The sequence below is a fragment of the Pararge aegeria genome, chromosome 14 (genome assembly GCF_905163445.1).
Source record: "Pararge aegeria chromosome 14, ilParAegt1.1, whole genome shotgun sequence".
Taxonomy (NCBI): Eukaryota; Metazoa; Arthropoda; class Insecta; order Lepidoptera; family Nymphalidae; genus Pararge; species Pararge aegeria.
In genome coordinates, this window is record NC_053193.1 from 16,019,184 (window position 1) to 16,043,930 (window position 24,747).

The window sequence follows — 24,747 nt, forward strand, 5'->3', positions numbered from 1 at the left end:
GTTCGCACATATTTGCGGGATGCATCGCATTGCAAAAACCTCCTTGCAGTGTTGCCAGATAATGCCTCATTAACTACTGGGGCTTCCAGGTAAGTACTGGGCTACTTGCAGTAATTGTTTTTTCTCTCTCTCTCTTGTTTTTATTGTTATGTAAAAATAAATTATAGCTTGACTTGCATTAGGTCCCTTGTGAAGCAACAATTCAACCGTTCAAGGTTACAGATTCAAAAGCACGAGTAAACGGAAAGCAAAATTATATCATAGCTTTATATAATATTTACTATCGGTTTCCTGAAAGAAATACTTAATAAATATACTACGACAATACACACATCGCCATCTAGCCCCGAAGTAAGCGTAGCTCGTGTTATGGGTACTACGATAACTGATGAATATTTTTATGAATAATATACATAAATACTTTGAATATAAAAATAAACACCCAGCCACTGAAAAACATTCATGCTCATCACACAAACCTTTTCCAGTAGTGGGAATCGAACCCACGGCGTTGGGCTCAGAAAGCAGGGTCGCTGCAAACTGCGCCAAAACTTATTTGTAAAGTATCTTTTGTGTAAAACAACGTTTTTTTATTGCTCAATTGGTGTCCAAAGTTGCGCATGGCAGATGGAGCAAAAACAAGCGGAATTTGCAATTATGGGCACAGAATTGAAATGTGAGGAAATCAACTGAAGCCGGTTCGGGCTAACAAAAGGACAAGTGATAATGACTTCCAGATATCCCAGCTCTTTAGGATATCGGGTGCAATGCTATGCGATGCGACCCGCAGCAATTGTGATTTTGCTACACTAAAATTATATATTGTTCACATTTAAAATTAAAATACGGCACACGATTAACTTATCATTTAAAGGAGCTCTTAGGCGGGACTCGATTATCTTCAAAACTCTTGATACTATGATATATGTTTATGCTTAATATATTACTACTTGATCGCCGTAAGCGAGACCCGTCTGATGGGAGAAGGACGATTCTGACTAATTTTGTCTTTTTTTTTACCATGTGGTAAGTGATGATGCAGTCTAAGATGGTAGCGGGCTAACCTATTCGAGAGTATGGTAGTCATGATACCTACCACAAATATCGAAACAACAACAGAAACATTGAGAAATATCTCAAAGATCTTTCTAATAATTTAAGTAACTTATACAAAGTGTAAATAAAAACCTAAATAATACCTCAAGAGGCTTTTGAGGTACATTGACCGAAACCGAAAAGTTTTTGAGTAAACCATTGCCATAATTTTCACCAGTTTTTGTATAACTTTAGCAATACAAAAACTGGAAGCAAAAAGAAAATCAATTGACTATATCAGATACGCGTTGTGTAGCGTAGGTACTATGCACGTGTTAGTCTTTTGTCTATTAAAGGGTTGCCATAAATAAACAAATATTATGGTTTGAATTAGTTTGTATGGAAAAATAAATATGCTTCTGCAGCCTTTAACCGTATTTCGCATTTCCGTTTAGGTTGTATAAAAGTAATGCAGTTTTAAAACCAGTATTTAAGTAACAGTATTTAAGTTAAATGAACCTTCATTCAATAAATTAAATGCAAAACGATTTGTTTACTCAAAACATAGACATTATAGCCACCAATTATAAACAATTTGTTCTAACTTTTCTGTTAAATTGATTTTGTAAACCTGTTAAAAGTTGGAGTTTTTGAAATTAATTGTAAGATTTTAATTGCAGCTGGCACAGAAAGTGCCAGAGACTCGTGTACCATAAAGTGTAGCGCTAAAAAACACGCTTAAATGTGTCACCTACAGCACGTTTCACATTATCTTCAAGGTGCAATCCCTGGTGTGTCCCTCAGACCATGAGAGCAGAGCTTACGTCGATTCAGTTCCATACAAAACTCAAAAACTAAGAATACGGTACGAAAATTACTTCATTTGCATATCTTATGTTCCGCACGGAATAGAACATGTTTATGAGCACAATCCTCAAAGATTTCAATCGTAGATTTCCTATGAAAACGATCTGTACTACATTATCGAAAAAAATAATAATAAATAATAAATAAATATACTACGACGATAAACACATCGCCACCTAGCAACAAAGTAAGCGTAGCTTGTGTTATGGGTACTAAGATGACTGATGAATATTTTTGAATGAAACACCCAGACACAGAAAAACATTCATGTTCATCACACAAACATTTTCCAGTTGTGGGAATCGAACCCACGGCCTTGGACTTGAAAAGCAGGGTCGCTGCCCACTCGGCCGTCAAAACGCAATTTCAGTGGTAGTCGCCACCACCAACAATGCATTCGTGAATAAATAATGAATGAATGCGATTAATTACTAAATTCTTAGTCATGTATCTAAAAATAAAATCTCTTTTGACTTGTAACAAATGGGTCATTTCACGATATATAATCCATGTAAAGCTAAGACGTTTGTTTAAAAATCGCACATGCGCAATCGTTGGCTCGCTTATGCGTAACAAAATCTTAATTGGATTGATCTTAGTAGGATAATTTTATCTTCGAAAATACTGTACTGCTAATTTTTATAACTTCGATCAGTATGTTCTGTAAATAAAGGTAGATAAGTTTCATTTTACTCCAACTTTACAGTCGTTAAGAGTGTTTTCTTGAAGACTGCGATTTAATAAATCGACATCGAGCTAAGAACTGATTCTCATGCACCGGTCAATCTATGCTTATGACTAAGTAGTCATTCATTATACTTGAGAACCTGTTCTTAGCTTGTTTTCGGTTAATTAATACTGATCTAAGGGTTCTGGGTACATCTGCAATCGAAATCTTTGTTAATCCCGTGAATTTAGTTTTGTTTTTGTATGCAATTGCGATTTAGCAATAATAGCATGTAATACAGAACATAACTAGCTTTGGTTACAAACGTATTTCGATCTTATCACATAAAGCATAGAGTTTAATTATAAATGAGGTCGATGTCGGCTCATATTCTGACGTCGTAACGCCCTCTGCACTCTAGAGTTTGGACGGACGGAAAAATATCGTACGATCGAAATTTTATCATGGTGCGTAGGGTGAGATTTTGACTTGACTGTAATCTCACCAGTTGGTAAGTGACGGTGGAGTCCAAGATGGTAACGTGCTTAGCTGTTAGGGGTAAAGAAGTTATATTAAACCCGTACCACTAATCGGTTTCCACGCGACATCGTACCGGAACGCTAAATCGCTTAGCGGCACTTCTTCGGTAGGGTGGTTACTAGGCTCGGCCGAAGCCAGCAGACCAAACCAGAGAAAATTCAGGCATTATATTTTCCCTAATTGACCCTGCCGAGTATCGAACCCGGAACGTCCTACTTAAAACCACAACGCTGCGCGAGGGAGGTCGTCAAAAGTTATAGTTATCTACGATTTTTATAACATCTATCCAACATTGCAGTGAGCGCGAAATTATTGTTAATTTTAAAGATAAAATTTGAGTACTGTTCATCTTCACTTTCGGTGAGCCGAGTTCGGATCCCAGCACGCACCTCTTACTTTTCTAAGTTAATAACCACTTGCTTCAACGGTGAAGAACTTAAAAACATCGTGCGGAAACCTGCATGCCTGAGAGTTCTCCATAATCTTCTCAAAGGTGTGTGGACTCCACACATCCGCACTGGGCCAGCGTGGTGGACTACGGCCTAAACCCCTTCTCATTGGGAGGACCGGCAAAGAATCGATATGATTCTGATGATGACTCTTTATGCACCATATCCGACATAAAGATTTTGTTAAAGACGCAAGCACGCTAAAATCAAACTGGAAGTGACAATGCAAAATTACGTACGATATTTTTCCGCATACAAAATCTAAAATTGGATACATGTTAAATGGGCGTAAGTAAATAATCTCAGCATAGTAATCTCAACCTTACGTCCTTATTCATAAAACCTCAAACCGAAGTACCCACGTGTCTGTCGGTGTCAAGCGTGACGTCTTCAGGGCTCGCCAGGTCCGCTCTTAAACGAACCCCTCGCCCAGTTAATGTCCATCTACAGGCGGCTCTTGCTGTGCTGGGCGATATTCTGTGAAAATATTCATGTTTTGTACTTATTCTCATCACACATAACCTAAGTTTCCTAGTTTATTTATTTATTCCTAGTATATTAATTTATTGACTAGTCCGCGTTCTAAGTCTGCTAGTTTATTACGGCTTTTAACAAATCCCATGGGAATTGTTTCTTTCCCCGGGATAAAAAGTATTCCTTTGTTACTCTACGTCCTTTCAACTAGACTTAGTTGAAAGGACGGAGAGTAACAAAGGAATGCTAGAACTATCTGAAATGCTGTCCTGTATAAAATACTAGCGTACCCAGCCTGCTTCGCCGGGCTAGATTTTGCTTTATTTTATTTAAACAATAAACTTACATCATTCATTTTTTTATTTAAGTCTCATAATATATTAAATCTTTTATTTCTCTCCGTATTCATTCTCTTCTATTCTCTTCTCGAGCGGGTGAAGACCATTATCTACACCCATGTACACCCAACAATAGAATATCATCATAGTAAATAAAAGATGTATTTGACAGTTTGTCAGTTCAAAAATAGTAGTGCTCCGATCGTCACCAAACTTTGAAGGATTACTCGCCAGGTCAATCCGGAGATTCCCTGAAAGTTCCATTGAAATCGGTCCAGCCGTTTCGGAGCCTATACGGAACATACCCACACACTTTCCCTTTTATATATAAAGATAGATAGATAGAAGATACAAAAAAAATCCGAGTTCGAATACCAGCACGCACCCCTAACTTTCTAAGTTATGTGCGTTATGAGCAATTCAAAACATCAGTTGCTTTAACGGCCAAGGAAAACATTATGAGGACACTTGCATGCCTGAGAGTTCTCCATAATGTTCTCAAAGGCATGTGAAGCCCACCAATCCGCACTGGGCCAACGTTTTTTTTTTCAGCAAAAATGATGGACATATGAAACGTACAAATATTTTTCGCCAAACCGGTCATCCAGCTTGTTGGCGAGTTAGCGCTCAACTAATAAACATCTAACATACACCTAAAGCTAAAATATAATAAAACTTTATCTATATCTCATTCCTTAATAATATTTTTATGCAAACAAAAATTTAAAAAAAGGCTAAACCAAATTACAACTCCAGGCTTATTAAAGAATAAAGAAATAAGAAAAAAAAAGTGGAAAAGTTGTGGAATAGGGCCCTAAACCTATATCCATCTCACTGTGGGACGGGACCCGAACCCTGTAGTGGACCGGTAGTGGGTCGGAAATGGGTTGATATGATCAAATTCAAATTCAAAATTCATTTATTTCAAGTAGGCCTAATATAAGCACTTTTGAAACGTCAAGTCTGTCTGTTTGTAGTGACTCTACCACCGGTTCGGAAGGCAGATTCTACCGGCAAGAAACTCAGCAGTTGCTCTTTTCCAACATCAAAAATTTACATTTTACATTTTAACAATCATTTTTCTATCTTGTGAGAGATGAAAGCGGAGCCGGTTGCTTCCAAGCAACCTTGTCATTAAGAAGAAGAAGAAGATGTCAGAAGATCATGGTGATAGTGATAAAAAATACAAACGTCTTGGGGGAGTCAGTCGTCAGTACCTGCACAGAGCGGAGTCGGGTGTAGCGGCAGTGGGCGGCAGGACGCGGGACCCTTCGTCTTCGGGCGTGTCGGATCCGCTGGTTTCACTCGTGGCCTCACTACCTCCGCCTCTATACCTTTCCACGCCATCTGTTCGAGTTCATTTATCATCATCTTAGAATCATTTTTTTTGATTTTTTTTATTTCACTTCAAGTTACCAGAGGTTCCCAAACTCATTAAGCCAGCGGTGCACTTATAAGTTAAGAAATTTATAACGGCACCCGCACCCTAACCTAGCTTGTTAAAATAGGTAGGTACATATTATGTATGCAAAAAAAACATCTTCATTAGGAAAGTAATAAAACCATAATACATCTGTGATCTCCAGTGAATTTTTCAGTGTGGGACAACGTGACCCCGCTATGTAAAGACAATTTTGGCAAGCATACCTGGGCCAAAATATATATATATATATATAAAAGTATTTATGTAGGAGGGAAACTGTTTTGATAACTTTATATTTGAGTGATTTCATAACAACACATACATTATGGAATCTATAAGTAATATCAAATATTGTACTATATAAGAATATCATGAAAATTAAGCTTAATTTGCTATACGCCACGAAAAGCAGGTCTCATTTATAATTTCTTCAATCCTTATACTCCACACCAAACAGATCTTCGGCAATGTAGGGTACATTACATACTAGTGAAGGATCATTATTTGTCTCTATCAGCCGAACATCGCTGAAGCGGATCATTTTAAGTGTGTAATTTTAATTATTTATGTATTTCATATAAATTGAGGATTTTATTTGTTCCCTATTTATATAGGTATTTATGTTATATATTTAATTTGTATTTATATGTATATATATATAAATACAAATAAAATATATATATAATATATATAATATATATATATATATATATATATATATATAATAGTTATATTTATATATATATTTTATTTATATATTTGTATAATTTTAAATATTATTTATTGCACAACCTACCTCTTTTCTATGTTTTTTCCTTTTACGGCATTGGTTGCTATGTAGCGATAAGGCCACCAAATAGTACTCTCTTGATATGTATTTATATCTCTGTAACTACTTTTTTTCTTTGGTGTACAATAAAAGTATATTCATTCATTCATTCATTCATTACATACTGCGCACGTTTCGTTTCGAAACCGGAGCGTCTTCAGATGTGGACTTACAATGAATATAATTGTTAAGTTAACAATTATTCATTGTAAAGTCCAATTTTCATAATATATCGAATATCTATATAAGACTAACTTAAATCTCTGTTATTAAGGCACATGACATACTAAATACCACGACATTAAAGTGATGAGTTTAATAGAATGTACACCAGTAATTTTTCCGTGCCTACATTATTTAACTCTTTACATAAACCCAAATGAGTACGTAAAAACTAAAAAAAAAATATTTTTCTTGATTTTTCTGTAGCGGCTCGCGTTGCACATCTGTACTTTCTAGGGCACCCAGGTTGAGAAGCTCTGATCTTAGCTAGTGATCAGTCTAATATGGTAGCGGACAAACCTGTTCGTGATGTGGCAGTATATATTAAACTCATACTCCTAATCGGGTTCTACGCGACATCGTACCGGAACGCTACATCGCTTAAAGGCACGTCTTTGTCGGTAGGGCCAAAGTACTTAACTTGCCACGGCCGAAGCCTCCAGACCAGACCATAGAAAGTCCATTTTTTTTGTGGTGGTGTTCAAAGATTATAGAAATTATGAATTACGCGTTAATTATGAAGTACAAAGCTTAATCATTAATGTGAATTTTATATCATAGTTTCCCGTAAAATCACGCCTGCTTGTAAAGATATACTTTGAAATGAAATGAACTACTCTTTGTTTTGTACACCAAACAGAATGAAATTATAAACAAAAAAGAACACTAAATATAACACACAGGTACAATCTCTGCCAGGCAATCCAACAAAGGAAAGGGAAAAAACACTCACACTTTAGGGTTAGGTTAGGTTAGGTTAACCAAATAAAAAAAAAAAAATCAAAAAATATATATAAAGTAAAGTACTTTATATTTTAAGTAAAGAAAAAATGGGCATCCTCTTTAAGAAGTCACTGTGTATATAATATAAGTTAAAATAACTGTGCCATACCTCTTCTATCATCGCAGTCGGGCGCGTCTTCTAAAGTCTTCAATATATCGGCACATAGTTCTGAATCCAACGAAACAGGATTATCGGACTCCCTGAAACGAAACCATATTATTATTTATAAGGTTTGGAAAACCAACAGCTTTTGTTATAAAGTTTGAAAATTTGTCGAACTCTTAAACTTTCTGCAATCAAATACTTCCTTATAGAAGCCACCTTTGATGCGTACGTACCATTTTTTCACGTACGTACAGTTTATAAAATAGTATTCAAACTGTTTTTTAATGGATTACTTTTGTAGCATTACAAAATTATTTTTTCATTTAATTTTGCATATGATATTAGGGCTGTTTCTGATTTCTTTCAGTAAAAACTATGGCAGTGATTTACTCAAAAACTATTAGGTTTTCAGTTTCATAATGCACCTCTAAAGCCTGTGAAGATATTATTTCGGTTTTCATTTACACGTTGTATAACTTTGTATAAAAAAAAGATTTAATTTTTAAATTAGGATTACCTGTTGTGAAGGACCAACGCGACCACCGCCGGCGTTGGCAGCGGTTGGTGTGGCTGGGCGCGTGGACTAAAGGCCGCCACGTCCAGCGATGGAGGGGGCACTCTAGGAGCAGGCGTGCCGCTCCAATCACCCCATACACCTATGTGATATAAAGTGGTTTTTTCCATCATCAGGCAATTTAGGGTAATAATTTTGGCAGGTGTGCGTTCTTAAACTTTCATATTCTTTTCCGAAAATAAAAAAACATCGAAACTTTAATCATTTCCATGAAACTATCGATTCCAAGTTCTATACAAAGAATAATTAAAAATCGAATAGGTTCAGTAAAGATTATACAATACCTCATAGCTATTGTGAGATGAGAATTAGTGTTTTTACCTTCACTTAGACGAAATGGCATTTCTAATTGGTCTATATCTTTCTTTATATATAAAAGAGAAAGTGTGTGGGTATGTTCCGTATAGGCTCCGAAACCACTGGACCGATTTCAATGAAACTTTCAGGGAATCTCCGGATTGACCTGGCGAGTAATCCTGTAAAGTTTGGTGAGGATCGGAGCATTCCTATTTTTGAACGGTCAAACTGTCTAATTACTATGATGATATTCTATTGTTGGGTGTACATGGGTGTAGATAATGATCTTCACCCGCTCGAGAAGAGAATAGAAGAGAATGAATACGGAGAGAAATAAATGATTTAATATATTATGAGACTTAAATTAAAAATTCAATTATGTAAGTTTATTGTTTAAATAAAATAAAGTAATATCTAGCCCGGCGAAGCGGGCTGGGTACGCTAGTACAAAATATTAAGCAATGTCCACATAAATAATATTTTTTATTTTCTTCCAAAAAATATCAAAGAAAGCGTCCTTCATTAGCGGTAAGTAACTTTGCCACTTTTCTTATCTAAAAAATGTTGCTGAAACCTTTAAAACTTTAAATATACCTTATATAACTTTAGATAACCATTTATTCTTAAATATCGCTGTGAAAATAACAAAGTTTATTTATAGTTCAAGTTGTTTTACCCCATTTTGCACTTTAATCCGTTGATATACGAACCGACTTGCCCACTAAAAGATCCCACAACCCCCTCACACGAACGTACCCGGTGCGGGTCTCCAGTCGTCCCTCTCTGCGATGACGTCAGGGGGCGCGGGGTGTTTGGCCGTGAGGTCGTGCCACCGCACCGCGCCCGCGCCTGACTCCAGGGCCACTCTAGCTTCACCTTCCTCTAACGCTACTAGGATTTCCGCGTCGAAAACCTGGATGAAATGTACATCGTAAATAGATTGATTTTTGATGACCTCCCTGGGGGGGTGTTCGATATATAGGAATTTATAATTTCAGGATATTTTCTTGCCCGTGCTTTTGCCGTGGCCAGTTACCACCCTACCGACAAAGACGTGCCAAGCGATTTTGCGTTCCGGTACGATGTTCCGTCGAAACCGATTGGGGTTATGCGTTTAATATAACTTCCATACCAGGTTAGCCCGTTACCATATTAGACTGCATGATCACCTACCAGCAGGTGAGTTTGCAGGTCAACTTTTTGTTAAAAAAAAAAAAAAAAAAAAGAGTGTTTACTCATGTACTTAGAAGTTATACTTTGACGTAACAAGACACATCACAAAACATCTTTCAAAAATTTTACCTTTCGCTTTAGAAACCGGAGCATCCTCCGGAGATGTTGATTTTATCAATCATTGTTAAGTCAATTTTGTTGTTAAAATTAAATTGTTGTTTTAATAAAAATTGAATAATTAAAACAACAATTTAATTGTATTTAATAATTAGAATTATTCTTTTATTAATGGTAAATTGTATCTAACATTAATATTATGTATTAAAATCTACCTATATTTATTATTATGTTTGTTATATATTTATATGTATTTGTATCTTTACATTTTGGTATTTATGTATATCTATCAACACTCTTGGCACTGTCCCGTTCCCTTGCTGTAAGTGCTATCTACAAAGGTTGCCTGTAAGAGATTGCTTTCAGTAATAAGGCCGCCTTTGCATGTACATTGTGTACTGTATACTCCTTACTGTTTCTTTTCTTGTATGTTATACGTGCAATAAAGTGTTACTTCTTCTTCTTCTAATATTCAGTTTTATAATACATTAATGCGGGTTAAAATAAAACGCGGGGAACCGTTTGAGTGTGAGTTCACTGACCTCGACCAGCGTGTTAGCGGCCAGGGCATGCCAGTCCCCAGGTTCGAGCCCGCGAGCCGACCACCATTCCTCGCCTCGCGCCGCTTCTCCCCACATACGCGCTAACTCTACCGCAGACGCGTGTACTGCTTTCTGTTAAAAAAAAATATATATATTCATATATTATATATATATATAATATATATTTGGTGGCTACAATTTGGTGGCCTTACAGCATAGAATTCATATATATATATATATATATATCCTCTTGCTGTAGTATGTTTATATCTCTGCAACTACTTTGTGATGAAGCAAATAACTTTAAGAAATCCCTACTAATGTTATAAAAAAAGTGTGTTTGTTCGTTTGTCCTTCCTTCACGCCCTAACTAAGCAACAAGCACAAAGGCAAATTTTCATCCCGGGAAAACAAACGGTACCTACTGGATTGTAGGATTTGTAATGTAAGAAACGAGGACAAAAACGCTGGCACTAGCTATAAAACGAGTATTTTCGTATTTATTTATTTTTTAATATAAGAACTCTTAATTGTATTTAAAAAAAAGAGACTGCATTAACCGACCACGTTAAAAACGCTTCGTCTTTATTCATACGAGTAACTGGCTGTTGCCCGCGTCTTCGTCCGCGTTTTTTTAGATTTTCACAAATCTCGCGGAAAGCTTATATTTTATCGGGACAAAAATTTGCTTACGTATTAGTCCGGTGTAAAATCTATCTAGATTCCAAATTTCCGTCAAAGTATCAAAAGTAACAACGAGAGTAACAACAATAAATCCATCCATCAATCCTTATAAATTTTCGCGTTTATTATATTAATGGAATATAACTTTCCGCGATGTACAAACTTAGTAGGTAATTTAAATTAAAAGACACACATGTTTAACACCCTGGAGTAAGAGCCCACAACGATGTAATAATATTTACGTTAACTACGAAATCGCTTCTTAATTATACACTTACCCTAAGCTCCTGAGGCAACATGCGCACGCGAGCACGCGCCGCGTCACTGAGCGGCAGAGCGAGGTCACGCCGCCTTGCCGATAGTTTCTCTCTCGCAGACCAAACCAACTCGCCGCACTCTTTCTCCACTTGCTTGTATGACCCAGTCTAATATGAAAACACATCAATTATAATCTATTTTATATCCATTGTCACATTATGAAAAAAAAACTTTCCATAAATTTTTAGTATTGGATAGAAGCAAGTAACGCTTTTAGCAGAAGAAGAAACACGATCCATATCACAAACTGAACTTATTTATTTATTTTATTTATACTCTTTATTTGAACACAAAAAAAATTCAGAAGAAGAACAAAGAAAAACACATAAAGAAGCAGTATGCAAATGGCGGAATTATCGCTTCGTAGCGATCTCTTCCAGGCAACCTTAGGATAAGGAAAACAAAAGGATAACAGACTGCAGGTTGTGGATATTTAAAAAAAAATACATACTAATAACTATTAACTACATACTAATACTTTAACTAGATTACACAAATAAAATAATACATAATATAACCTTAGCTATTTGAACAGAAAACGGTCCGAAACACGCATCGACGAAATGCTCGTAGTCTCGCAAGGGACGCTCGATGGCCGCTTCGACGTCAGCCGCCCATAGCGACAGTGCTTCTAGCTCGCCCCTGGCACACACCGCTGCTAACGCTTGCGCAGCTCTGGAAGAAACTTTATATATTAAGACTAGCTGCGCCCCGCGGCGTTTCCCGCGGTGAATCAGTCGTTTGGTTCCTTCGTTAGGGTGGACGGTATTTGGTGTAAAAATCCGAATGCTCTTGTAAACTACCTATTTTATATTATACCATTTGATTTTATATTATTACATTTTATATTTTACTAGCTTTTGCCCGCGGCTTCGCTCACGTTAAGTTTTATTTTTGATTTGTTAAATTTACTACAAAGGGTTAAAAAAAGGTCTTGCTGCTTATAGAAAAATATGAACGGAAATTACTTAGAAAATCAGAAACTTTCATATAAATTTTGATCCCCTATGAAATACGTATTTCTTTATTATAAATCGAAAACCTAAAATCAAAGTTTAATTGATGTAGCTTGAAAAATAAATTGATAAATGAAGAATTTTTTACAAACTTTCATCCCATATTTAACCCTGATGGAATTTAAAAAAATCCTTTCCTAGCGGACGCCTACGTTGTAATAACTATCTGTGTGCAAAATTTCAGCCCAATCCGTCAAGTGGTTCGAGCTGTGTGTTGATAGATCAGTCAATCAGTCAGTCAGTCAGTGACCTTTGCCTTTTATATATTTTGATAATATACAAGTTATCAGCTGCTCAATAAATATTTTACGCAAAAAGGGTAGGTTAGGTATACTTTCGAAAATTTGTGCAGTTATGCTGATAATGCGTTTGGTGAAAATAATTGGTCATATACAATTACCAATCAAGTAATCGGTGAGTACTAAAGCAAAAATGATAACTTTTAGTTTTTTAATCGATGAAGTGCGTTTGAAATAAAAAAAATTATTTTCTAAGATTACGTTGACGAAACAGAGACAACTATTGCAATATCCTGTACAACCAATAGCTTGGGCATGGTAATTATTAATGATATTATCACTCGCGTTTAGATGTAATTAATGGTTTAAAAGATAAAATTTAATTTAAAAAAAAAATTAGGGATTTTTCATAAAATAAACTTCTTTCTAAAAATATAAGATAAAATTAAATTTATATTTAAAAAAAAATGAATTAAAATAAAACATTCAAACACAACACAACAAAACAACAAACAGAAATATGAATAATAAATTATTAAATGTAGATTAAAATTGTAGCTATATTTAATTAAAAATCGATTAAAATAATTTCTCAGCTTGAAATGACAGCTTAATTTATGTTATTTTTATTTATAAATAATAAAGACAAAAACAGGTTCTATTGATAAAAAAAAATCTATTTCAGTTTCATACTCTATATTTAATAATTTGGCAGAAGCCACGGGTGCATTAAAGCGTCTTTCATGCTCATTCCAAGGTTTTTTATCTGCTCTAATAATGACCCTGAAATCATCTGTTGTCGCACCTTCTAATGCAGATTTAAAATCTCTAATCAAACAATTATTTTCATGAAGCATAATCCGTAATTTAGTAATAATTTCCCGGTTAGTTGTCGTACTGAACATGCATCGTCGGTCAATCTCTTTTTCTACGTTGTCCATGAAATAAATTTGCAAAAATTGGGGATTTTCTTCAGACTGGGAGAAGTGAACCAATTTGATGGTATACTTGTCCTTGCACTTTAAATGTGGGCATAAAATGATTATATTTTACAATATTTGTTGCTCCAAACGATGTCATTTGAAAACAGGAGTTGTATTTTCTAATATGCTGAAGAAAATGTTTAGACTCCTTAGTAGTTCCAGATACGTAGGTAAGAAGAGGTTCTGGTGGTTCAACAAGTGGTGGTAAATGAACTTTTCCGTTGGAGCAACGCAAACCGGCAGTTTCTTTTTGAAACTTCTTAGCGCGACAATGCGGACATACTACATTCATTGAACCAATGACCACATCGGGTTGGATCTTGTAATCATATTTTTTATCGTAATTAAAGGCTGCTTTATTAAGATCGGTTTTAGTTCTTAACTGATTTTGTCTTAATCTTTGATCATCCAAACGTTGAGCTCGTTCGTCAGGTTTTTCGGCAGCTCTTGATGAAGACGCTCTTGATCGTAGGTCTGTAACTCGAACAACACGTTCACTATCTGTTTCATTAGCTCTCAAAGACGAAGCTCGAAGTCTGTTTGATTTTAACCTTTTTTTTTTTGTTGCGGTGTTTCTGTAGTTCTTCTGGTTGCCTGTTGCTTCGTATTTCTCTTTGATCTTCCGATATTTGATTTTTTCCGTGGCATTGTAAATAATATTATTTGTGTAGCACCTGTTTTATCTATTTACATAAATAATTAATTAGTTAATTCTTTTCTATTTACAATTTAAATTAACTATTTATTATTATTAAAGTCTTGAGTATACTTACTAATTAAGAGTATTATTGACTTTCATTAAATTACACTTACAATTAAAATTACAAATCAATTTTTTTTAGTACATCTCTGATCATGTTATTTTAAAATAATAATTATAAGTTATTTTTATTTTATTGCTTTATTTTTATTTTTAATAACAAATAATATATTTGAAGTTAGCTGATTTGCTTTTTAAATAAATTATATTTTTTTGTTTTGTAAAGAAGGTTAGTTATTTCTTTTATTTTCTTATTTAATATAAGTTGTAAAATAACTCATTGAATTTTATGAGAAAACATTTTATTGCATTCATTGCCGCATATAAAATTGAGTTACATCAATGGACATAGCATGTTCGTTTTCTCCGTGGAAAAATACATGGTCATACCAATTTTTATGACAATCGGTTGAACGGGGCGGAAGTCGATACTTGACAGCGCCGCCTGGTGGGGAGTTACATCAATGGACATAGCATGTTCGTTTTCTCCGTGGAAAAATACATGGTCATACCAATTTTTATGACAATCGGTTGAACGGGGCGGAAGTCGATACTTGACAGCGCCGCCTGGTGGGGAGTTACATCAATGGGCATAGCATATAAACCTTCTCCGTGAAAAAATACATAAGCATACCAATTTTCATAATGATCGGTCAAATAGTTTCTGAGTTTATCGATGACATATATACAAACATCCTCTTTTATATATATAGATTATATTCATAAAAATATTCATCAGTCATCTTAGTACCCATAACACAAGCTTCGCTTACTCTGGGGCTAGATGGCGATGTGTGTACTGTCGTAGTATATTTATTTATTTGATATTTTTACAGGACCAAAATTGTGGCCAATGTTACTCTCCGTCCTTTCAAGTAACTTGCAGCAAAAAATCTATCAACTTGATTTGATTTGGTTGCTTTTTTTAGGAAGCGAACGAAGGACGGTATTTGGTGTAAAAATCCAAATACTGTAACTACTGTTAGGGATTTGATTTTTTCCAGGACCAAAAGTGGCGTATGCTACTCTCCGTCCTTTCAAGTAACTATGTGCCAAAATCCATCAACTTTATTTGACTTGGTTGCTGAGTTAGAACAAACAAACTCACAAACACCGTTTCATCATATCGACCCATTGCCGGCCCACTACAGGGCACGGGTTTCCTCCAACAATGAGAAGGGCCTAAGGCCGTAGACCACCACACCCATGCGGATTGGTGGCCTGCACATACCTTTGAGAACATTGTGTAAAACTCTCAGGCATGCCGGTTTCCTCACGATGTTTTCCTTCAGCGTCGAAGCAAGTGATATTTTTAATTACTTAAAACGCACATAAGTTAGAAATGTTAGAGGTCGTACTGGAATTCGAACTCGGCCTCCCGCAAGTGAAGTCGAGCTCCTACCCACTGCGCTATAACCGCTTCATCATTTTGTAAAATTAGTATGGATTGAAGTTTTACTATATTTGTTACTATAATAATTGTGTGTCAGAGGTCGATCAAATGACAAAAGGAAAGAAATGAAACAAAAATTTAATATATAACGTTTATAAGTATTAAACAATCGTCACTAATATTATAAATGTGAAACGGTGACTGTTCGTTTGTTTGTCCTTGCTTAGCGCCCTAAGTAAACAACCAATCGCCTTGATTTTTGGCACAGAGTCCTGGAAAAGTCGATTTAGAAATGTCTTTTAACAGAAAAATAATGCACGTAAAAATGGCCATTCCAGCGGGGCACGGGAGTCAAAAATAATATTCCCTGCCAAGGAATATAATTTACGTGTCCACCTGCTAAATAACGGGAAAATGAATTAGGAAAAGTTTACCCCCTGTGATTATAACACATATATTATTTGGATATTATTTCCATTGCTGTGAGAGTTGATAAAGCTGTGGGAGAAGATACATTTTGTGTCCTTTCCGGGGGATATAATTGTCTCCTGCCCATGCTGACGTGCAGGAAATTAAATGGTACCCATGGATTTTTTATAGAACCGTGATAAAACTTGGGCACTAGCTCTTTTTACAATAAATACTAGGCTTTGCTTGGTTTAATTATTTATTAGCGAGAGTGAGAGGTAGATATCGAAAGGGAGAAAAAGAGAGAGGGAGAGGGAGAAATAAATAAAAAATAATATACTACGACAATACCACACATCGCAATCTAGCCCCAAAGTAAGCGTAGCTTGTGTTATGAGTACTAAGATTACTGATGAATAAGGGAGGGAGGAGGGAGAGAGAAGAGAAGGGCCTAAGGTAGTCCACGCCGGCCCAATGCGGATTGGTGGACTCCACGTAACTTTGACAACATTGGGTAGAATTCGCATGCATGCAAGTTTCCTCACGATGCTTCCACGACGCAATCTAGCCCCAAAGTAAGCGAAGCTTGTGTTATGTGTACTAAGATTACTGATGAATAAGGGAGGGAGGAGGGAGAGAGAGTAACAAACTTACGAAATCTGATAAGAGGCGAAGGAATGCAGAGCGGGCCCGGCAACACGATGGCAGTAACGCGAGTCGTGCGCGGGCACGCGCGCCGCACGCACAATGAGCGCACGCCACGCGACCGCCTCCCACGCACCGCGCATCACCCACCAGCTCACGCCACCTGACGTTACTTTGATTATTTATCGTCACCAACCGATTACCCGCCCACTACAGGCCGCGGGTTGCCTTTCGGAAGGAGAAGGTAGACTCCACACGCCCTTGAGAAAATCCTATATTTAAGAGTCGTCTGAAGGACTTCTAACTCTCTTTGAGTGATGGGATTTCAAGTTGTTGCTTTATTATTGTTTGTAAATTGTATGCAAAATTATGTGTATATAAATCTACTTTTATATAATATATTCATATATATTGTGTATATTTTATATTACGTATATTTATTTAAATTATCCATGTATTTGTATCTATACATTTTGGTAAGTCCTGCTAATAATCGTAGTATGAGAATTTACAACATGTAGTTAGTTGGTTTGCAATATTTTTATTTAGGTATGAAACCTAAATAAAAATATTGCAAACTAAACTACGTTTTATTAATTCTTATACTACAAATATAATACATTATGTTCATAACTATAGTAACAACAAAAAATAGATGAAAAAAAATCCTTGATGCGGATGCTAAAATTTCAGCTCGATAGGTGCAGAACTTTTTGATTTTTTGAAGCGTACACAAACCAACATAACATTTTTATATTTTTAGATAAACTATATATATACTTTTTTGTTGGTGGAATCATTGAAAAATGTTATTTCGCAAGCGGACATCTACTGTATTAATGAATGAATGCATACACTTTTATTGTACACCAAAGAAAAAAAGTAGTTACAGTGATATAAATACAAAGCAAGAGAGTACAATTTGTAACGATGATCTATTAATTTGTAATGATTAATTCGAATGACTCACCAACTAGCAGAATGAATGCGGTGAGCGGACACAAGAAGACAGCGACTATGAACGCCAATATCGGCTGCACCACACCGAGCAGGCCGATGCGCCATATCAGCACCTCCAATAGGACGAACCATCTGGAATGTCGTCATCGTCATCATATCAAATCAATCCATTACCAGCCAGGTACAGGGAACGAGTCTATTCACACAAAGAGCAGGGTTTAGGTGCTGGAGATGATTGCTGGCAGGTATGTGTGGCAGTGATTAACATATTTATTTGTATTTATTATCTTTTAGTGTTTAATCCCTACTAATATTATAAATGTGAATGTAAGTGTGTTTGTTACGCTTTCACGCGAAAACTACTGAACCGATCTTCATGAAACTTTTTATACATATTCATGGAGGTATTAGAAATAATATAGTATTCGTTTCAATGAAAAAAAATATTAAGTTAGATAAAAAATTTTTAAAATATCTAAAAATATAATGGTGGCTGCCAGTCCACCGGAGCGGAACGAGGCAGCGGAGCCGAGAAACGGACTAATGCGGAGCGCAGTTGCGTACTGTGTCTGGTTCACTTAAGAGCAGCGGAGATTTTGTGCAATCCTATTGGTTAATATTTCTGTTTCTCGGCTCCGCTGCCTCGCTCCGCCCCAGTGGACTGGCAGCCTAATAGTTACCTGTTGAGCCGCGGCGGGTCGGGACAGTCGAGGTCGTAAAGCAGCGCGTTCAAGGTGTGCAGTCCAAGTACAAGTGCCGGTAGCCACAGCGGCACGCTGATGGCCGCAGCCAGTGCCAGCGCACTCGCAGCCAGTGCCACTAGCGGGAACACTAGCAGAAGTGCCAGTGAGCCCAGACCACCGACAGCTCCGTAGTTCCAGACGCGGTTCGCCTGCCTGCTTAGACCTTTACCTAAAAGTCCTGTAGCGGAGTAAAATGTAAATTATATAAATGTAAATAAGTTAATATATATTTAAATTTTTTTCATTGACATATATAACTTTCCGCCATGTACAAACTTAGTTGGGATAGTATATTAAAGCACTAGAAGTGTAATTTAAATAAAAAGACACACGTGTTTAATATTTTGGATTATGACCTACGAAGATATAATAAGATTCACGGTAACTAAATAAATAATGAATATAAATATACTACGACAATACACACATCGCGATCTAGCCTCAAAGTAAGGGTGTGCTTGTGTTATGGGTACTAAAATAACTGATGAATATTTTATGAACTCAAAATTCATTTATTTCAAGTAGGCCTGATATAAGCACTTTTAAAACATCAAGTCTGTCTGTGTGTAGTGACTCTACCACCGGTTCAGAAGGCAGATTCTACCGAGAAGAAGCCGGCAAGAAACTCAGCAGTTGCTCTTCTCCAATTCTACAATTTACATTTTAAAATTTATTTTTCTATCTTGTGAGAGATGAAAGCGGAGCCGGATGCTTCCAAGCAACCTTGTCATAAAGAAATTCATCAATTGTATAGTAACCTCGCTGTAATAAATGTGTTTTAATTTTGGTAGACCATTGGTAGGTCCAAAATTACCTTAGGAATCATATTATAAAAGCGTATACTCAATCCCACAAATGACTTCTGTACCTTTCGCAGATGATATGCAGATGTCACTAATTTATCACCATTTCTTGTAAGTCGACTGTTTATATCCAATGTTATAGTAAATTATTGACAGTAAACCAGTGCGACCCATCAACACAACACAATCTTGTTCATTATCACATAAACATTTTCCAGGGGTTGGAAATCGAATCCACAGCCAAACACTTAATGAGTTTATCAATAGTCTATATATATATATTATAGCAGTCATCCACTGGGCTAAAGTTTTCTCCCAACGAGAGGGTTCGCCTACAACCGCTAAGCTCCCTCTTACCTAAAGGAGAAATTTAATTTTCTTGGAGTGCAGTCAGATTTACGTTCTTGCCGTATGCTGACTTTGAGCATGCCGTTTCATAAAACTAAGTTTTATAAGCATTCATTCATTGTTCAAGCTACTGAACTGTGAAATGTACTCCCAATAAGCATACGACAGTCAAGGTCACTAGACATATTCAAAAATGCTGTTAAAGCCCATTATCTTGAGCAATAAAGACGACAGTGATTAACTCTTACTCATATTTAAGTATGTTTTAGTATATATTAGTTTATTATTTTTTATATTTATTATTATTAGTAATTTATGTGTGTAATCTTGATAAGTATTAGTGTGTAAATGTTCGTAAGTATATACATAATAATAATACACCCCACCAATCGGTTTCCCTTGGTTTTCCTAATCCTAAGGTTGCCTGGAAGAGATCGCTACTAAGCGATAAGGCCGCCCTTTGTATCCAACTTTTTTAAGTTTATTTTTTTTTGTGTCCATTATTTTTTTTTCCTATTTGTGGTGTACAAATAAAGTGTATAAATAAATAAATAAAAATAAATAAAATAAGCTGGGCAGACAGGTACTAGATCGCAGTAGATGGTAGGTAGTAGTAGCACAGAGGAAGCTGCTGCCTTTACTCCGTTATCCCTTAGTCGCCCCGTACGACACCCGAGGGGAGAGGAGGGGTGGTAGCAACTCTATTCCGATCTGCTACCACCACACGGGAGTTAATTTTATAGAATTAAAAATAGTTCTCCATATGATGTTGAAGATGAAAGTTTCCTGATCTGCCGTCACCGCACTTTACAAGTTAAACATTTTGCTGGAAATGCAGCCCTTTACATACCTTACCTGTATAGCAATAGAAATCAATTTTGCTGTATACGTTCCCTGTAAAACAAATGGAAGGTAAAAATAAATAAGATAAAGGAAATCATACCTGTATCCGGTTCAGTCTCAAATCTCGTTCTCTCTTTGGAAACATGCCGCCATAGCTTTAGCAACAGCGACCACATAGTTTGGGTCTCGCTACTGCGTTTTGGAAATAGAGTTCCGTTTACCTGTGTAAAATAAAACATTAATCGCCGAATATTAGAAGTTACTTTTTAGATTTAAACATTTGATATACAATTGTGGCATGCCTAGGTGTTCGGCGTATAGGCAAAATTTATATTATATCTAATGAAAAAAAAAATACCGTACCCAATACATGTAAAATTAAGTCTTAGTGCTTCTACGCTTGTTTGAAGCCGTAAGTGCATTTGTAGTAGTGTGCACACAAATCTACAGTTTTAATGCAAAGTCAAAGAACTGCCTCGTTGGTATATTGGTTAGAATGTTCAACAACAGCTCACGAGGTCTCGTGTGGTTTTTCTGTTATAGAAGTCTCAGTTCCAACTTCCAACATGAAGCTAAGATTTTGTCAATCCCTGCATATTGGAGGGCACAACAGCTGTCCCATTTATGATAATCAAGTACTTGTGATAATAGCTTTTAAACCCACCACCACGCATCGAATCAGCGTGATGGGTCTATGCTCTAAACCCTTTCTCCTATGAGCCCATTACCGACCAGTTCGAAGTTAAATTGCTGAAGACGATGATGTCAAAGAATTGCTTGCAGTACAAATGCAAATGTTTACCTGTGACAACTCCAAATCGGGTACAAAAGGTTTAACGCAAAGGAGAGTCCGGAGCGCTAGAGGGGAACACCATGGCACTAAAACTCCCAGCAGAAACATCATGTTCCACGTCCAGCTCCAGGTTCTATGGACAATAGCTTCTGATGAATGGAAGTCGCCTGACCAAGAAGAAAGGTGTCACGAAATCTTAAAATTAAACAGTGCACTTTAACGCTTTAATTTTTTGCTGAAATGAAATCGTTATGATTCTTGATAATATACTAAGAAAACTAAATTAATAAGAGCTAATTACGACGGCCGACTGGCGCAGTGGGCAGCGACCCTGCTTTCTGAGTCCAAGGCTGAGGGGTTCGATTCCCACAACTGGAAAATGTTTGTGTGATGAACATAAGTGTTTTTCAGTGGCTGGGTGTTCTGTATCTTATAAGTATTTATGTATATTATTCATAAAAATATTCGTCAGTCATCTTAGTAAATATAACACAAGCTACGCTTACTTTGGGGCTAGATGTCTAGACTGTTGTAGTATATTTATTTATTTATTAAAAAAAAATAAAAAAAAATTGAATTACTAAAATAATGGTTATGAATATCCTGGAGTTATCATCAGGCTTAGGACGAAGAAGGTCTTACATTTTCTTGATAAACCCTTTTAGGCAACTATGAAATAATTCTGGTAAGTCAGAGCTCCAAAATTTATTTAATTTAAAGAGAATGCATATGTGATAGACCATTGTTAAAAGTGGTTTAACTGGTCTTGTCCAAATTTTAGGATGTCACAGTAACAAAAAGAAAGTCTTCTTATTTTCATAGTGATGGTCCTTTCGAACGTGCAAAGGGCATTGGAATGTGTTTAACCTTTGTCTAAATGATAAAATTTAAGAAAATTGTTTTAAATCGTTATCTATTTTTTGGTTGGAGGTCAGTGGCGTGCACTGGGATTCTTACCAGGGTATGCATACAGCTGTATTGCATAAAACTGCAAAAATCCTCCTCTTATACCAGTTCTATATACATTTTAGGGTAGGCAGTGCTTTTGTGCACGTATGAAGTGCACGCTACTGTTGGACGTCAAATTACCATCTGTAATTACACCGGCAACAACGGCCTTCAGACCAGAAGCAATTCTGCTAGATATAAGCATTATAAATATATAATATAAATATACTACGACAATACACACATCGCCATCTAGCCCCAAGGTAAGCGTAGCTTGTGTTATGGGTACTAAGATAGCTGATGAATATTTTTATGAATATAATACACATACATACTTATAATATACAGATAAACACCCAGACACTGAAAAACATTAATGTTCATCACACAAGCATTTTCCTGTTATGGGAATCGAACCCACGGCCTTGGAATCAAAAAGCAGGGTCACTGCGCCAATCGGCTGTCAAATCGTCAATCTACAGATCTCTAAACAACACTCCGCAACACGCTCCGGTAATGTCTCACCTATGAGCCAAGTTGAGCAACCTCCACCCCGGCCAGCGTGTGGTAGTTGTCCTAATTTTCTCCCGGTCTGCCAGGAACACTGGCTGGGACGGATCAGACCGCGGTGTCACTATGTTGGTAGCCCTGCTGCTAATAACGGTTGGTATCCGCTCCGACCGGCCCCGGAAGTGACGTATGACCGCCCAGTTTTGTGGTAACCAAATACGAGTGGCCCATGTGAACTCGCGGGTCGGTGTTTTCGCTGCACGTAATTCCTGGAACAAGGAAATGAATATATATATTTTTTTATTTTTTATTAGTGTTTTTACCTACACTTGGAGGAATTATCAATTTTATAAATTTCAAAAGCATATAAAAATTTTCGGAACCGACAGGATTTGAACCTGTGCTTTTTAAATTTATAAAAAAAAGAAATGAATATTGTTTGAAAGGATTGAGACTTCAGCGGATGTGTGATGCCGAATAAAAAGTAAAGCCAAATATTATGATCAGGGAATATATAAAATGGCGCTTGATTGGTTAGCACAAGATATAATTTGACAATTAAAAATATTTAGAAGCGTTGATAGCATAGTGGGTAGTAGCTTGACTTGACTTTCGGGGGGCCGAGTTCGAATCTGGGATTCGTGCACCTCGAAATTAATTTTTAAAAACTAACTTCCGCTTTGCCTCCTGGCACGAAATGTGCCATGAAGAATCAGTATTACGAAACATACAGTGAGCTACTGATTCCGACTCTTTCTTCTTCCGAATTCGCCCGAAAGAATCCAGAAAATCGACGATGTCTCCTGAGATGGCTACATTAATATTGAGTTTCGTTATTTTTACCTTCATAAGTAAGGGCTCCCGGTCCCTCAGGAAGGTAAGATCTCTAAGCAGGAAGTATCTGTGTTGAGCCAGCTTGGTTGCTTGCATCGCGATCGCCGCGTCCTCCATACCAGCCCAGCGCAGTTCACTCCTCAGCGAGTGAGCTGCTGATGCCAGCTTTTCCTTCTTCCAGGCTTCGGCACGGGATAGGATGGGGTGCGCTGCTTGGATGCGGGCTTCGGCCGTGGCTAATCCCGCCTCTAGTTTACGGCGGACACCTTCCTCCGCTCTATGAATAAAAAAATTAAATCTGTAATGTAGATACTTTCATAAAAATGGCTGACGCATATCATACGAAATGTATCTAGTTACTGGGCTATGATAAACTTGCAATAGTAATAGATCAATGACTCGGCCGACTGCAAGCGCGAAATAATATCTACGCCACAGAATTAAGAACATACAGAATGCGTGTACAGGACCAGTATTAAAGCATCAAAAACCACTCCACTTTAGATTGGTTTCTCAAACGGTTTGTCGCTTCATACCATTTAGCAGTTGACAGTAATTATTTTAACTTTAATGTTCTAAGCGTTCATAAAATGCGAAACTAGGAAAAAAATTGTAACATTCCGCGGGTGGAAGATGAGATGTGCGCGGGGCGTTTTCCCTGTTCTTGGACGCAATGCACCGCATACAATAATGGCTGAATAAGGATTCTGTATGTTTTAAATTCAATGACTTACGCCTTACACGCTATAAATATGTAATTGGACTTTCCAGGCAAATCCCCTCTTACGCTGACCGTCTTAAAAAGCTCAACATGACTTCTCTGCATATTCGTCGCAAACGACAAGATGCATTAAGTATGCATTAATTAATGAAGTACATGAAGTACTTCATTAATTAATGCATACGAACATAAATTCCCCCGCCAATAAAATATAAAATTTAAAAGCCGTAAAGAAGGGCTAATAATAAATGTAACACTTGGTATTTTAAGAATAATACTTAATACTATATAATACTCTGATAAGAATGTCTAGCTTATCACTTAAATGGATCTTTACTACTTCTTAATAAAATAATAAATAA

General features: G+C 36.5%; 1 protein-coding gene across 1 annotated transcript in view; it reads right to left on the reverse strand.

Moving 5' to 3' along the window:
* Positions 1–3,622: 3,622 nt before the first annotated feature.
* Positions 3,623–24,747, reverse strand: part of LOC120629202 — a 37,598-nt gene continuing 16,473 nt past the window's right edge. Inside the window, exons 8-22 of the mRNA XM_039898053.1 lie at positions 23,674–23,941; positions 22,846–23,099; positions 21,382–21,505; positions 20,680–20,800; positions 18,523–18,763; positions 17,853–17,974; positions 16,892–17,045; positions 11,957–12,113; positions 11,399–11,545; positions 10,437–10,568; positions 9,361–9,517; positions 8,251–8,389; positions 7,737–7,828; positions 5,588–5,717; positions 3,623–4,035 (exon numbers count right to left, since the gene is read on the reverse strand). Coding sequence (XP_039753987.1) covers positions 3,903–4,035; positions 5,588–5,717; positions 7,737–7,828; positions 8,251–8,389; positions 9,361–9,517; positions 10,437–10,568; positions 11,399–11,545; positions 11,957–12,113; positions 16,892–17,045; positions 17,853–17,974; positions 18,523–18,763; positions 20,680–20,800; positions 21,382–21,505; positions 22,846–23,099; positions 23,674–23,941 — 2,371 coding nt within the window. The 3' untranslated portion in view covers positions 3,623–3,902. The remainder of the gene's footprint in view (positions 4,036–5,587; positions 5,718–7,736; positions 7,829–8,250; positions 8,390–9,360; positions 9,518–10,436; positions 10,569–11,398; positions 11,546–11,956; positions 12,114–16,891; positions 17,046–17,852; positions 17,975–18,522; positions 18,764–20,679; positions 20,801–21,381; positions 21,506–22,845; positions 23,100–23,673; positions 23,942–24,747) is intronic.